Source organism: Geotrypetes seraphini, chromosome 12 (genome assembly GCF_902459505.1).
Source record: "Geotrypetes seraphini chromosome 12, aGeoSer1.1, whole genome shotgun sequence".
NCBI classification, from domain to species: domain Eukaryota; kingdom Metazoa; phylum Chordata; class Amphibia; order Gymnophiona; family Dermophiidae; genus Geotrypetes; species Geotrypetes seraphini.
Window position 1 is genome coordinate 11,344,430 of NC_047095.1, and position 16,524 is coordinate 11,360,953.

The 16,524-nt window shown below is 44.6% G+C and overlaps 1 protein-coding gene across 2 annotated transcripts in view; it reads right to left on the reverse strand.

Annotated features, from left to right (window-relative positions):
* The window catches only part of RNPC3 (RNA binding region (RNP1, RRM) containing 3), a 100,249-nt gene that overhangs the window by 71,473 nt on the left and 12,252 nt on the right, over positions 1 to 16,524 (reverse strand). For both annotated transcript variants that reach the window (XM_033916508.1, XM_033916509.1), the window contains exons 3-5: positions 13,561 to 13,679; positions 8,743 to 8,826; positions 3,970 to 4,081 (exon numbers count right to left, since the gene is read on the reverse strand). In XM_033916508.1, coding sequence (XP_033772399.1) covers positions 3,970 to 4,081; positions 8,743 to 8,826; positions 13,561 to 13,679 — 315 coding nt within the window. The remainder of the gene's footprint in view (positions 1 to 3,969; positions 4,082 to 8,742; positions 8,827 to 13,560; positions 13,680 to 16,524) is intronic.

Here is a 16,524-nt window from a genome sequence, read left to right on the forward strand (position 1 = left end):
AGGCAACATTACAGAGGAAGGAGTTAGAAGAGGGTAGGGAGGACTATGGAGGGCAGGAAGGAGTGGAGAGGAGAGAAGCATGTAGAATATTTCATAGAAATTCCTAACTTTGCAGATAGGAGCATCTAAATGAATTAAAGTAATATGTAAAAAGGAATAGAAGGGAGGAACCATTAAACAATAGAATTCAGTTAATAAAATAAAAAGAATGATTTACCGCCTATCAGTCTTCTAAGCGTTTGTACATAATAAAAATAGTAAAATAGGGTAACATACATTAAAACATACAGGACCTACTGGAACGATAGGATTAAGGTAAAGAAGTACATTATAAAATAGGAAAGATAGCCATATAGAGGAAATACAAAAGAAAGGGGGATCCCATCTGATAACCAAAGCAGAAATGAAGATAATGTTTCATAAGTTAAGTGCATTAGAGGTTGAACATATCTTTAAAAAGAAACATTTTTAGTTTTCCTTTGAAAAGATCTAGCACAAGTTCATCCAGTAGTTCCAGGGATAATGAGTTCCAAAGAGATATGATTCTGACGAAAAGTTTGTTGTTCGTATAGTGCTAATAATATGGTATGCCCTCACCTGGAATACTGTATCCAGCACTGGTCATCTTACATGAAAAAGGACACGGTACTACTCGAAAGGGTCCAGAGAAGAGCAACTAAAATGATTAAGGGGCTGGAGCAGTTCCCGTACAGCGAGAGATTATAGAAACCAGGCCTCTTCTCCCTTGAAAAGAGGAGACTGAGAGGGGAAATAATCAAAACATTCAAGATACTGAAGGGAATAGACTTAGTAGATAAAGACAGGTTGTTCACCCTCTCCACGCTGGGGAGAATGAGAGGGCACTCTCTGAAGTTAAAAGAGGATAGATTCCGTACAAACGTAAGGAAGTTCTTCTTCACCCAAAGTTGGTGGAAAACTGGAACGCTCTTCCTGAGTCTGTTATAAGGGAAAACACCCTCCAGGGATTCAAGACAAAGTTAGACAAGTTCCTGCTAAACCGGAATGTACACAGGTGAGGCTGGTCTCAGTTAGAGCACTGGTCTTTGACCTAAGGGCTGTTGCGTGAGCGGATTGCTGGGCATGATGGACCACTGGTCTGACCCAGTAGCGGCAATTCTTATGTTATTATGAGAAATGGAACCATTAAAAGGTTTTGTGATTGTGATCTGTGTTCTAGTTGGGGTGTAGGGAATTAGAAAATTGTTTAAGAATTCTGGCTGGTTATTACAGAGTGTTTTGAATGTTAAAAGTATGATTTTATGGGTTATTCTATGTTGAATAGGGAGCCAGTGAGATTTTATCAGAAGAGGTGTGACTTGATCAAATTTTTTTAGGTAGGATCAAAGTAAATATAACGTGTAGAATTTAATGTTATCACACATTTACAGGGGAATTGAAGGAGGAACATTCCTCCTAACATTATAATCCTGGATGGAGGGAAGGCACAAGGGGATGGGTGAGAGGGAAGGAAAGATGCTGCACATGGAGCAGGGGAGGGGGCAGTGGGGAGAAAGGAAAGAGGAAGATTTGAAGGTGAAGGAGAGGAAGGAAGAGATGATAATTGTACATGAAAAAAACGACCTGGAAATTGGTACAACAAGTGAGGTGATTAAATTTGCAGACGATACGAAGTTATTCAGAGTAGTGAAGACACAGAAGGATTGCGAAGACCTGCAACTTTACATAAACACACTCGAGAAATGGGTTGCGACATGGCAAATGAGGTTTAACGTGGATAAGTGTAAGGTGATGCATATCAGTAACAAAAATCTTATACACGAATACAGGATGTCTGGTGCAGTACTCAGAGAGACCCCCAGGAAAGAGACTTAGGAGTACTGGTTGACAAGTCAATGAATCTGTCCGAGCAATGTGCGGCGGCGGCAAAAAGGGCGAACAGGATGCTAGTATTGATTAATAAGGATATCACAAACAGATTGGAGAAGGTTATCATGCCGCTGTACCGGGCCATGGTACGCCCCCCACCTGGAATACTGCGTCCAGCACTGGTCGCCGTACATGAAGAAGGAACGGTACTACTTGAAAAGGTTCAGAGAAGAGCAACTAAAATGGTTAAGGGGCTGGAGGAGTTGCCGTACAGTGAGAGATTAGAGAAACTGGGCCTCTTCTCCCTTGAAAAGAGGAGACTGAGAGGGGAAATGATGGAAACATTCACGATAATGAAGGGAATAGACTTAGTAGATAAAGATAGGTTGTTCACTCTCTCCAAGATAGAGAGAACAGGAGGGCACTCTCTAAAGTCAAAAGGGGATAGACTCTGTACAAACATAAGGAAGTTCTTCTTCACCCAGAGAGTGGTAGAAAACTGGAACGCTCTTCCGGAGGCTGTTATAGGGGAAAGCACCCTCCAGGGATTCAAGACAAAGTTAGGCAAGTTCCTGCTGAACCGGAACGTACACAGGTAAGGCTTGACTCAGTTAGGGCACTGGTCTTTGACCTAAGGGCCGCCGCGGGAGCAGACTGCTAGGCACGATGGACCACTGGTCTGACCCAGCAGTGGCAATTCTTATGTTCTTATGTTAGAAGACCTACCCCCCAAATAAGACCTAGTGCGTTTTTTGGGCCCAAAATTAATATACTCAGTGTCTTATTTTCGTGGAAACACGGTAGCAGGGAAATACTCCACAGAATAGCACTGGGTCACTTTTCAATGAAGGCTCTTGATAAAGTATTAAAAGGCAAGGAAATAACACTCCAAATGAAGATCAGACTTGTCCATGCACTCATTTTCTCTGTGGTCTGCGATGCAACAGCTGGACACTACGGAAACAAGACAGAAAGAAGACTGATTCTTTTGAGCTTTGGTGCTAGAGAAGAATTTTATGTGTGTCATAGACCACCAGAAAAACTAACAAATTGATTCCAGAAGAGATCAAACCGGTTATGTCACTCAAAGTCCAATTGATGAAGTTGTGATTGTCTTATTTTGGTCATACTGTTAGAAGAGAAATATCATTGGAGGAGGACATTATGCTTGGGAAGATCAAAGAAACCATGCAATCAGATGGCTGGACATGTTGGAAACAACCATGAGGATGACTCTAGAAGACCTTACTGGACTAGCACAAAACCAATCTCTTTTTAGATTTGTAATTCATCAAGTCGCTAGGATTCAAACACGAGTTGATGGCATCTAACTATATTAAAGTATGTGTTTGAATTTTGTATTCATTATACAGTTCACATGCAATTAAGAACCATGTACAATTCACATGTATTATGGTTCATAATTGCAAATGAAAGCCCAACTATAGATTGCACTTCACAGAAGCTTACATATTATTCTCATTGAATATGCAATGTTCCCCCGGTCGTTCGCGGTCAGTGGTTCGCAGTCCCGGTCATTCGCGGTATTTTCCAACCACGAACCGCCGACAAGGAGAGGACAACTGGAGAAGCAGGAGAGAGCAGCCGGAGCTCCAGTGAGTGCAGGAAATCACTCGCTGTATGCTCCAACTGCCTCTTCCTGCACTAAGTCGGGCCTTATCCAATCAGGAGCTGCTTTGACATGCAGTTCCTAATTGGTAAGGCCCAATTTAGTGCAGGAAGAGGCGGTCGGAGCATACAGCGAGTGATTTCCTGCACTAGCCGGCACTCCGGCTGCTCTCTCCTGCCTCTCCCATTGCCCTCTCCAGTCTCTCCATGAAAAACTGTATTTGCGGTTTTTCAAGATTCGCGGGGGTTCCTGGAACAGAACCCCGGCAAATATCGGGGGAGTACTGTACTCCTTTCAAATCATTTAATGTTCAGTATTAGCAAAAACTTAAGATTAGAAAACAGATCTTTTGTTAGCATGGTCTCAGCCTATACTGGAGTAAATATCCTTTATAACTTATATTGATTTTTACTTGTACATTACTGTAATAGCATATAAAACATGTATATTTCCCTTTACAGAAAAAAATGCCCCAAAAAAACAGAAGTTACCTGAACATAGAATTTTGGCACACTTGCCAATGTATTAGCTATATTTGTCAGAACTGCACTTGAGGGTGGAGGATACAGATATTTCAACAAAGAATTCATAGGAAATGCCAATCTGTGGAATAAGAATATGATAATATTAATATAAACATAAATTTACACTGAATTAGGTAGAATGCCTGAATATTAGTTTCAGTATCAGTTTTTTGTTGGGGTTTTTTAATAATTATATAGAATGGGAGGGGACTTTTTTTAACAACTCACCTAATTTGTGCTGTCAATTTCACCATGTTATAACGTAAATAACAGACCAAGTCAGTATTACCAAGGGTTCAACTGCAAGTTTGAAGCAATTAAAAAAGCCAGGTTTATACAAGTCATAATCGTCTGGATCTTCTTGACAAAGAGAGGCCAAAGAGGCAAGATTTAAAAAAAAAAAACAAGGTTGCATGAGAACATCTGTCCCCATGGCTTCTGGTTCTCTTCTCCGGGTGTGAGAATGAAGGGAAGAATGAGAATGATCACCACCCCTTCTGAGGTCTTTAGACCCAGGATCGCATTCTCTCTACTATCCCCCCCAGGATTCCATCCAGAGATCTGCTATGCAGGTACACTACTTTGGATTTTTTTACCTGAAGAATTACTGTATTTTCACTCATATACCGCAAACCCGTGTAAAACGCGTACACTGGTATTGCGCGCGGGAAACTGTAATTTATGTAAAGAAATTTTTATATACTGCGCATGCCGCCCCGACTCTCCCGTCGCCGCCCGACTCTCCTTTCACCCGCCCCGACTCTCCTCTGGCCGCCCCGACTCTCCTTTCGCCCGCCCCGACTCTCCTCTCCCCCTTGAAGTCTGCTGCTTCCTCTTCCGGCGGTCCCGGCCCTTCTGTGAGCCCTGCGTCTGCTGCTTCCTCTTCCGGCGGTCCCGCCCCTCCTGTGAGCCCTGCGTCTGCGCTGCTTCCTCTTCCGGCAGTCTCACCCTTTCTCTGACGTCAGCGAAAGGGCGGGACCGCCGGAAGAGGAAGCAGTGCAGACGCAGGGCTCACAGAAGGGCCGGGACCGCCGGAAGAGGAAGCAGCAGACGCAGGGCTCACAGAAGGGCCGGAACCGCCGGAAGAGGAAGCAGCAGACGCAGGGCTCACAGAAGGGCCGGGACCGCCGGCAGAGGAAGCAGCAGGACAACGGTAGGAGCTTCTCCATGATGGGGGGGGAAGGCTGTGGGGGTGCGAGCGGTCCTTCGGGGTGGGTGTGCGAGTGCGAGCGGTCCTTCGGGGTGAATCGGACGTCGGGGGGGGGGAACTATGTAAAAAAAAAGTTGTAAAACGCGCTCACGCGTATAACGCGCATGGTTATGCACGGTTTGTAAAATCGTGTATAACGCGCGTTATATGCGTGAAAATACGGTAAATAATATTTTAAATTATTCTGCTTTTCACAAGGAGTTGAAAACTAGCTGTTTGAAAAAAAAGCTTTACTGTAGATTGAACACTGGCTGATATGATGCTTAACAATGTGCTTTTTTTAAACATTTTGATTATTCTGATTCTGTGATCCGAAGAAACGGTTCCCTGCATGACAAAGCTTGCAATTCTGAGACTTCTCTAGCTAAGGTAATTGAAACTAAGAACACCACTTTGATCATAAGATCCATGACAGAAGCTTACTCCAAAGGCTTACATGGGCCCTCCGAAGACCTTCTAACACGATGTTGAGATTCCAGGAAAAGAAGGGATCTTGGATCAGAAGCCTGAGCCTCTGGGATCCTTTGAAGAATCTAGTAATGTCTGGGTGAGCAGCCAGGGAGACTCGGTTCTCTCTGCCTCTAAAGCAAGCCAGGCCTGCCATCTGCACTTAAGAGATGCCACTGCTAATCCCTTGTACAGGCCCTCTTGAAAGAAGGCCAGTACCGACGATACTGGGGCTTTGATGGGCTCCAGATTCTCCCTATTGCACCACCGCTGAAAATTATCCTGTGGCAAATGCTGAAAGAGTGATGGTTTCTTAGCCTTCAGTAAGGTGTTAATGAACACTTCTGAATATCCTCTTTTGGTGAGCGCAGCTCGATCAAGAGCCATGCTGTAAGACCGAAATAACGCAGATCTTCTAAAGCAGGGGTCTCAAAGTCCCTCCTTGAGGGGCGCAATCCAGTCAGGTTTTCAGGATTTCCCCAATGAATATGCATGAGATCTATGTGCATGCACTGCTTTCAATGCATATTCATTGGGGAAATCCTGAAAACCCGACTGGATTGCAGCCCTCAAGGAGGGACTTTGAGATCTCTGTTCCAGAACAAATGGCCCCTGTGTGAGAAAATCCGGATACACCTGAAGCCGGAAACATTTGTACATTTGTAGGCATACTAGATTTGCATACCAAGGTTGCATGGATCAATCCAGGGTCACGAGAATCACCCTTCCTGGGTGAGATGCTATGCAGCAGACCATTTGGCCTATCAGGGGTCATGGAGGAAACACAGAGCAGTATGGACTTCGGCCGTGGTTACACCAGGGGGTCCAGCCCTATACACTTCCAGTCTCGTATCTTCAGCTGAAAAACCGAGTTGCATTTTTGTTGTGTGCTGTTGCCATCAGTGGTTATGGCGGTATTTGGACGGAATGTGGGCTAACCTAGACTTAGTCGTCCTGCAGGGATAATAGAATGTTTCACTAGACTTCCAGGACGAAACTTATACGTTGTGAGTTAGAAACATGATGGTTAATAAAGGCCAAATGGCCCATCTAGTCTGCCCATCCACAGTAACCATTATCTTTCTCTCTCTGAGAGATCCCATGTGCCTATCCCAGGCCCTCTTGAATTCAGACACAGTCTCTGTTTCCACCACCTCTTCCAGGAGACTTCCATGCATCTACCACCCTTTCCGATGTAAAAGCAAGTATAAGTGGCAAAAAGGTATCCCAATTGACCAGATAACATAGTAACATAGTAGATGACAGAAGATAAAGACCCGAATAGTCTATCCAGTCTGCCCAACCTGATTCAATCTAAAAATTTGTTGAGGTTTTTTTCTCTTAGCTATTTCTGGGCAAGAATCCAAAGCTCTGCCCATACTGTTCTTAGGTTCCAAATACTTAGCTCACTCCAGCCCATCTACACCAACCCAGCCATTGAAGCCCTCCCAACCCATCCTCTACCAAATGATCATATACAGACACAGACTGTGAAGTCTGTCCAGTACATGCCTTAGTTCTTCAATATTTACTATAATTTTCTGATTCTAGATCCTCTGTGTTCATCCCACGCTTTTTTGAACTCCGTCACCGTCTTCATCTCCACTACCTCTCTCGGGAGTGCATTCCAGGCATCCACCACCTTCTCCATAAAGAAGAATTTCCTTACATTGCTCGAGTCTACCACCCCTCAACCTGCAGAAACAACATAAAGATCGCCCCACACTCCCCCAGTGATTACTGACCCCCTCACACAGTCACAAATATCAGAATAAAAACGGACATAACTGTCTCCGAAACATTAGCACCTGCTATAGGAAAGCATACAGGTGTCTTAAGTAGCCTGGGGAGTGGGCTAGTAAACAATAGAGAGGAGGACCCAGGTCCACAAGGCACTCTAACCACTACATTCATGGTGGAAAATGTGAGCCCACCAAAACCCTACTGTATTGTCATGTAAGTTTCAAGTTTCAAATTTAATAAGATTTGTTATCTACGCAAAATCATGTATTTCAATGCGTATTACAGTTTTCCAATAGATACAATAAAAAAGGGTAGACAAAATATGACATTATATACAGATTAAATCTATTCTAACACAAACTGATACAAACTGATATATAAAGGGTTGTAGACAGGTGGGTATAGTGGATTTTGGGGGGTGTTTTTGTTGTTTGTTTTGGGGGGTCACCATATCCTATAAGGGAGTTCTGGTGAGATGTTTATGTGGCACCCTTTTTGTGATGTTCACAGCAGTGCCTTGTAAGGTGCACCAATGCTCTGTTGCCATGTCTGGGTGGCCAGTCCATCACAATGCTGGCTCCTCCTACATCCAAATGGTCTTGTTCTGAGCCTTTGGGACTTAAGATGAATTTTTGGTTGAAAATGTGGTCTGAACGATCAACAGCTTAGACTTCCACATAAGCGATTTAAAAAAAAAAAAAAATTCTAGATGTATTTTTCGAGAATGGACATTTTACTACAGTGATACCTTAGAATCCGAACTTAATCTGTTCCAGAACACTGTTTGAGTTCCAAAACGTTTGAGTTCCAAGACAATTTTTCCCATTGAAAATAAAAGAAACTGGATTAATTTATTCCTTGGTCCCACAAACTTGGCAGAGACAGCAAGATCAGGCCCCCCACCGGCTTAGACAGCAAGATTGGGCCCCCCACTGGCATAGACAGCAAGATTGGCAACGGCAAGAAGGTCAGCCCAAAGCTTCCCTCTGACGCGAACCACCCAGGCGGAAACATGAAGTTGTGTCAGTCGGGAAGCTTTGGGCTGAGCACTGCTTGCAGTTCCCGTACGTTCGGATTTCAAAGCAGCGTTCGGATTCCGAGGCAATATTTAATTTTAAAAAGAGTTTGGATTCCAAGATGTTCGAGTTCTGGGGTGTTCGGATTCCGAGATACCACTGTACTGCCAACTTTGGGCGTCTAGCTTCATACGTCCAAATCTGACTTAAGACATTTCTTTATGCCCCTCCACATATCAAAACTATAAGTCTATTGTGTGTGTCAAACAGAAATCACCTAAATGGCTAAAACAAAATCAGGAGAAAATTCCATTACAGACTAACCCATGACTTGGTGCTATTCCACACTCTATAGTTGGATGCTGTGGTTCTTTAATCTCTTTCTCTTCTTTATCCAAGTCATCAGATCTAGGTACAAGAAGAGTTGTAAGTTTAAATACAAATTCATATTAAATGTGAAAACAAATGACATCAAAGTTTGCTGAAAGCACTGAAATTTTCACAGAGAAAAAAAAATATACTTTGAATATATCACAACTTGTAGCTTTGTTATTTACAGTGAAAGTGTAAATATCAAAGTTACAAGTTGTATAATTTTTTACTCAACTAAAAAAAAAAAATCATATACCTATTTACCTAATTGATTTGAAAAAAAAAAACAACATACACCTATTCACCTAATTCATTTGAAAATAAAATAAATGTTAGAACTACAGACGATGACACAGATCTGTGATTCCATAGGCTGCTTTATGCATTAGACCACTAATGAACTTACCAGAGTGCTGCACCACTCACATTTTAGACATCCATAAATCAGCACTTAGATATCTATGCATGACAGACATCTAAAGTCATGTGAAAAAATTAGGACACTGCATGAAATATTCACTTCGTTCTTAAGAAATGTTCTCATATCAATGTCAAATCTTTTTTAAAATTTTATCTCTGGAAAAGAAAGTGATACAATTGCAGGTAAACAACAAAAGTTTTCCTTGATTTATTCCCTTCAGATCCCAGATAAGCCGAAAAGATCTCTCTTTCTTGGGCACAACGAAGTAAATGGAATACCTGCCTGTACGAAACTCCTGAGGAGGCACTGGAACTACCACTTTGAGGTCTAGCAACCGTTGTAGCATCTGACGAAAAGCCCGTTTGTTCCATGCCACCTGACAAGGAGAAGATAGGAAGGGATCTGGCAAGGGCCTGGAAAACACCAGAGCATATCATTCCCGAATCGCCTCCAGGACCCACTGAACCGTCGTGATCTTGGCCTACCCTGGTAAAACTCCCTACTGGCACCAGGGGAAGAGTCCGCAAGGAGTCATTGGGCAGGGTGGGCGGCGGAGAGACTGTGGAGGAATCATGCTTCCAAAAGGACTGCATGCACTGAAAGAAATAACCTCACAACCAGAGCGGTATCAGCAAAAATCACACAAACGCCCACAAGCAACGCCAGCATGGTCTTCAGGAAGACGGGACACCTTAGAATCAGTCAAGGTCTGTACCAACTTGTCCAGATCCTCACCAAACAAGAAAGATCCCTGAAAGGGAAATTTCATAAGTTTTGTTTTCGACACCACGTCTGCCGACCAAACCACAGGGTGCAACACGTAGCCACACCAAGAGCCATGAACTTGGCTGAAGCCTGCAACAGATCGTACATGGCATCCGAGAGATAAGAAGCGCCCATCTCAATCTTAGCTAACTCCTGATCCACCAAGGACCAGTCATCAGACTCCCAATCAAGGACCCGCTCAGACCACCAAAAACAAGCCCGAGCCACCAGACTACCACACATCACCGTCTTCACCACCAGGGCAGTCACTGCTTAAGAAGGGACTCCAACCGCCAGGGCAAAACTGCTTAAGAAGGGACTCAAACTTACGCTCTTCAGAGACCCGCAAAGCCGAGCCACCCTTTACCAGCACTATATGTCATTTTGCGATGGCTGAAATCACCGCATCCACCATGGGCAACTTCAAGATATCCCTATCACCCTCCGGAATGGGATACAGTGGGCCTTAGGCAGCGCAAAATGAAAAGGTGTTTCTGGCGCCTTCCATTTTACCAGCACAATATGCAGAATATCCTGATGCATAGGAAAAGAGCAGGAAGCTGAACAGATTCCCAGAAGCCACACACGCGGAGGCTCCTTTGCGTCGTTCTCGAGCTCGATCCACTGAGAAATGTGCACCACAGACACATCCTCGTCAGTAGGCAGTTCCGAGAAACCTCCGCCAGCAGCATCCGTCCCCCCGAAAGGATCCTGGAGGTCTATCAAGGGGTCCAAGTCCTCTTCAACCGAAAACGGCTCCCCCCCAAAAAAGTTTTCATCTCAAGAGACCCTAGGTCACTTGGACGAAACTGCGGGTGATGGGAGTGAAACCAGCACAGAGGGAGACCGAACAGGGCTGGACACAGAGAAAGCAAACCCCCCCCCCCCAAAAAAAAAAACCCAAAAAAACCTGGGACCCCTGGGGCAGAAGCAGGACCCCCGGCTGCCTGAAGATAAGCCTTGCACAAGGCTAAAACAAAAAAATCCCTGGTGGCCCCATGCGACTCACTGCCAAAGCAGGAGACCCAGCAGAAACCTGCCCATGTCTCTCCAAAACAGGGAGAAGGACACCTGACAAGATGGAGGAGCTTCCCACCAAAACCGGCATAAAACCCACCGAAAATACTCCCCCGAGGCCTCCAGTGGCAAAGAGGCCTGAACCGCCCCAGTTGCAAAAGCAGGCAAGCCGGCAGCAGTGGTAAGGGAGTCCCAGCACTATCGGCGGTAAGGAAAACCTTATTTCTCTGACAGTCGGTGGCTGGGGGAATCCCTGTGTGGACGGTGAGGGAAGCCTGGGATTCCCCACTGCCTGCTGCTGATGCACAAGGCACTCGCAAAGGGCTCTCTAAGCCATATGCCTCTCTAGAAAAATTTTTGGGGAGGTGAAGGAAATGGGGGGAGGGACTCGACCCGTTGAGTGTGACACCCCAGAGATCGGATGGACCCCTGAAACGGTCCCCCCAAGCTCAGTCCAGCACCAGACAAGGACAAGAAGGCCACTAAACAACTTCCTGAGTTCAATAATTTTATTGAATATTATAAATAATATACAGAAAGCAGTTCAAGTACATGAAAATTGAATAAGAAATAGTGATGTAGAAACAAAAGAAACCGTAATTGCATTCATTTGCATATAACAAATTATTAAGAAGAATTCAGAGTATTTGAAACTGCTAAGAAAAGAAATAGAAAGGGTAGATAAGCAGAGAGGATGAAGTAAAAGAAAAAAGAAAGGTAAAGAAGGAGAAAGAGAAAGAGGGAGAAAAAGAGAGAGGTAGAAGTGTCTACGAGGCAGAATGAACATATGAATCTAAGAACGACCAAGGTGATTTATTTCGCATCAATTTTGTAGAGAAACGAGATATCATGTTCTTTTCATATGCATATGATTCAAATTTATGGTACATGCTCAAAGAGTTCCACCAAAAGGTGTAGTCTAGTAATGTAGATGATTTCCAATTTTTTAAAATGTGCATAAGAGCTGTCACAAACATGGTGTCAATGAGTTTGGGAGGACAGTTTGATAGTGCGAAGCAAGGGTGTTGAGAACGAAGGATTATAATGTCCATGGAAATAGGTTCTGAACATTTGGTAAACAACTTCCAACAGCCCTACACTAAACCAGGGAAAACTGCAACAGCTTACCACCACCGCCTGGAAACTGAAAACAGACAGAGTGTATTAGGGACTGCACAGCCACTTGTACTACAGCCAAAAGTTTGTCTCAGTCTCCACCTGCTGGTCATGATGAGCTATTACCTATCAGTGAGCTGCTGGTCTCCACTTGCTGGTCATGATGAGCTATTACCCATCAGTGCCGTTCTGGAGAGATGATGAAGAAACTTATATTTCCATATTTCTCTTTTGTTTCATAAACTGTCATTTCAATTTCCTTCTTTGCCAAATGACTGGCACCATAGTGATTGAAGAAAAATTTGTAGTCATATTTGTACTGAGCATGGAACTACAGTAGAGTCTTGGTTAACTGGGTCTCAGATAACCAGGACTCTCAAACAACCGGCAAAAAAAATTACCAGTGGGGGAACAAAAAGTGTCCCTGAAGCACTAGCGGCAGCATTCTGAGCTGTAAATCCTCCCTCGCCCAAGCCCCCAAGCAGCTATGAATACTCTCCCTTCTGTCCCAAAGCACCAGCATGGCAGCGGTTCTGAGCCACAAAGCCCTCCTCCCTCCCTCCCTTAAGGCCCCTAAGACCTGAAGAAGCTCTGAATCCCCCCTCCTGCCCTGAAGCACCAGTGTGGCAGCAGTCCTGAGCCACAAAGCACTTCTCCCTCCTTCCAAGCCCCGAAGTGGCAGAAGCAGGTGGCAAACTCCCTTGCTCTCTCCTCTCCCTGCTAGGGCTGGCCACCTCCTGCTGACCGGCTGCACTCTGTTAAGAAAGGGAGAGGAGGGAGGGAGTTCGCGGCTTAAGACCGTTGCCACCTTCTTCTGCCATTTTGGGGCTTGAGAGAGGAAGGGAGGAGGGCTTTGTGGCTCAAGACTACTGTTACACTGGTGGTTCAGGGCGGGCGGGGAATTGAGAGTGTGTTGGAGAAGGTTTCTAACACACTCTCAATTAACCAAAAAAACGGTTATCCGGTATCCACCAATCCCCGTGGGTGCTGGATAACCGAGATGCTACTGTATAAGCAGGATGCACAGAAACAGGAGTGGAATTCCAGAATGCAGAGAATCCTTACTAACAAGGAAGGGTGAAAAAAGCCACAGACCTAACTAAGGGCTCCTTTTACAAAGCCGTGGTAGTGAGACCCCCGGGGCAAATGCACCGAAGTCCATTCAGTTCCTATGGGCTTTGAAGCATATGCTGTGAGAGAATCACTACAATGGATTTGTAAAAGGGGCCCTAAGTCTGTGGTACCACATACCTAAAAAAAATCCTATGCACATATGCTGAGAAACTTACCTGTGTGGCTAGCATGTAAGTACAGTTTGTTTACTTTCTGCAACACCACTTCACTCATACTATTTGTCCTATATTTTAAGAATTACATCAAATCAAATAACTTAAAAAAATAAATAAATAACTGTACACAATTATTCAGAACAAATTTAAAAAACAACATACCTTTTCTTTTTTTCAGAATATGTAGGTTGATCTTGTAATTGAACATGATCTTGTCCCTTTGCAAATTCAACAACTAAGGTGTGACCTAAGAGCTTCAACTGATGTAATCTGGACAAAGCCTATAATTAAAGAGAGGACAATTAAATACAAATACTAAAACCAATCAGAAATAAATATATATCTTAAAAGCAACAGTGTTCCTAGTTTTTGTTTACTGGCAGGAGAACGAGATTTATGTACTTATCCTGGGGTAAGCTCTTTTCCAGTAGATAGGCGAGACATTTTAGACAGATGGGTAATATCCCCCATAGCCGCGTGCTTCTGCAGACGAAATCTACTCTGGATTTTTCCTCTTGCCTTTGCTGTACAGTGGTGCCTCGCATAACGGACGCCTCGCACAGTGAACGCTGCGCACAACGAACTTCAGGTCTTGCTTCCCACAACGAACTTCGTTTCACACAACGAAGTCGCCCGAGCTGCATCCTTAACTGCCCTCTCTCGGCGCTACATATTTTAAACCCCCCTGCCGCCGCCACCGCATATTTTTAAACCTCCCCCCGCCGCCACCGCATATTTTTAAACCTCCCCCCGCCGCCACATATTTTTTTAAAAAAGCCACCACTGCTGCAATTTTAATCTCACCCGCTCACTCGTGGTGGTCTAGCAAATTTCCCAGCCAGAAGCGCAGAGATCAAGAGCAAGCCTTCTGTGCTACTGCCTGGGCCTGCGCTGATCTCTGAATGGCTGCAGTCAGCTCTCGCGGGACTCACAAGAACTAACTGCAGCCAGCTCTCGCGGGACTCACAAGAACTAACTGCAGCCATTCGGAGATCGGCATGGGCCCACACAGGCGTGCAGAGGAATTGCTCCTGATCTCTGCGCTTCTGGCCTGTACGCCACTGGCTGGGAAAGATGGGAGGAATTAAAAAAGGTACTGGGGAGTATGTGGGGGGTGATTATAATACACAGCAAGGATCAACAAAACCCCTGTCTCCCCTCCCCTTCACATATATCCCCTCTATATCATGCTAACAGCTCTAACAAGATAAATTTATCTTTTTTTATGTCATCTTAGCATATTTTATGCTACAGAACGAATTATTTTTTTTTACATGTATTGTTATGGGAAAACGCGTTTCACATAACGAACTTTTCGCATAACAAACTTGCTCCTGGAACGAATTAAGTTCGTTGTGTGAGGCACCACTGTACTTCACTGGGCTCCTTAGCTCCACCTACAGTTAGTACCCAAGTACTGAGCCACCCAATACACATGAAGTAGAGGCACCAGTAGAATCAGGCTGAATAACAAACTGTTCTACTCAAGAATAAATCAAACAGTAATGTTAACTGCCAACAAAGGTTTCAAAGGAGCTCGGAAACTACATATATACAAAATTATTCCCAGCCCCTAAAGGCTAACAGGCATCCAAGAATCAGCTTGGAGAAGCATACAGACAAATAGCAGGCAGACACAGGAAGGACTGGGCGTGAGTCTAGAATGTCAACTATCTACTGGAAAAGAGCTTATCAGGGAAAGTACATAATCTCTTTTTCCAGTGCAATAGGTGAGACATTCTAGACAGATGGGACATACAAAAGTAGTTCCCAAACAGCTAGGGCAGGATTGCTGCGACGACCCTCAAGACCAAGAACCCAAAAGCAGAATCCTGTCTTGCCACCACACCTACTCCGTAAAACTTGGCAAACATGTGAAGAGAAGACAATGTTGCCGCCTTGCAGATCTCCTCAGTGGAGACAGCTCTAGCTTCAGCTCACAAAGAAGCCACACTCCTGGTAGAATGCACCCTGATGGAAACAGGGGACTGTTTCCCAGAAAGAATGTACGCTGATGAAATGGCCCTATGGATCCATCTGGAAATCGTGGTCTTGGAAGAGGGAGCACCATGCTTCCAAGACCGAATGATTCAGCACAAACTGTCTGAATATCTGTGCCTGCCTCAGCTCTCTCACAGTAGCTGGATGAGAGAATCACTGCCTCAGTACTGGGATGCTTCTTCAAAGCTGATCTTCAGGCTGCCAGTCAGAACTTATGCCTCCACCCCTGCGGACCAATGGATATGCACCAAGACAGGCAGAGGCAAGAAGATGCAGCCAGCACCCCTGCAAGACACTGCCAAGTCTCCTAAAGGCACCCAACAATCTGCACTCGACCCCTGCTTAACAGTAAGCGAGACCACTTCGGGGACAGCCCTGAGCTCCAAAGAAAACTATGCAGGCTGGCTAACAGGTACCCAGTGGGATCGGCCCATCAGCTACAGACCACAAGTTTTGTGTGTTCTCAAAGCAGGCAGAGCTGAAAAAAATGCTCCAAACACCAGAATCCCCAAAAAGGGACAAAAAATAAACCAAACAAAATAAAATGGGGAGAGCAGAACAGGCACACATGCAGAAAGAAAGAACAGTAGTAGGAGCTAAGGAGCCCAATGAAGTACAGCAGAGGCAAGAGGAAAAATACGGAGTGGATTCCTTCTGCAGATGCACATGGCTATGGGGATATTACCTATCTGTCTAGAACAGGGGTCTCAAAGTCCCTCTTTGAGGGCCGCAATCCAGTCGGGTTTTCAGGATTTCCCCAATGAATATGCATGAGATCTATGTGCATGCACTGCTTTCAGTGCATATTCATTGGGCAAATCCTGAAAACCCGACTGGATTGCGGCCCTCAAGGAGGGACTTTGAGATCCCTGGTCTAGAATGTCTCACCTATTGCACTGGAAATACTATTATATCTAAACATGATATAGCAAAAGAAAATTAAATTTAAACCTACCTGTGCTAGATAACTGGGTTAGGTCCCCCTCCTCTATATCAAAAGCCAAAACAACCTAAGATAATCACTATGCTTTGGGTTTCCAGTTTATCTCTAAAGCAGGGGTGTGGGGCTGAAATCCAAAAACACAGGCTAAGTACCAGGCCAGATCCCGCCCATCTCCGTCCCAG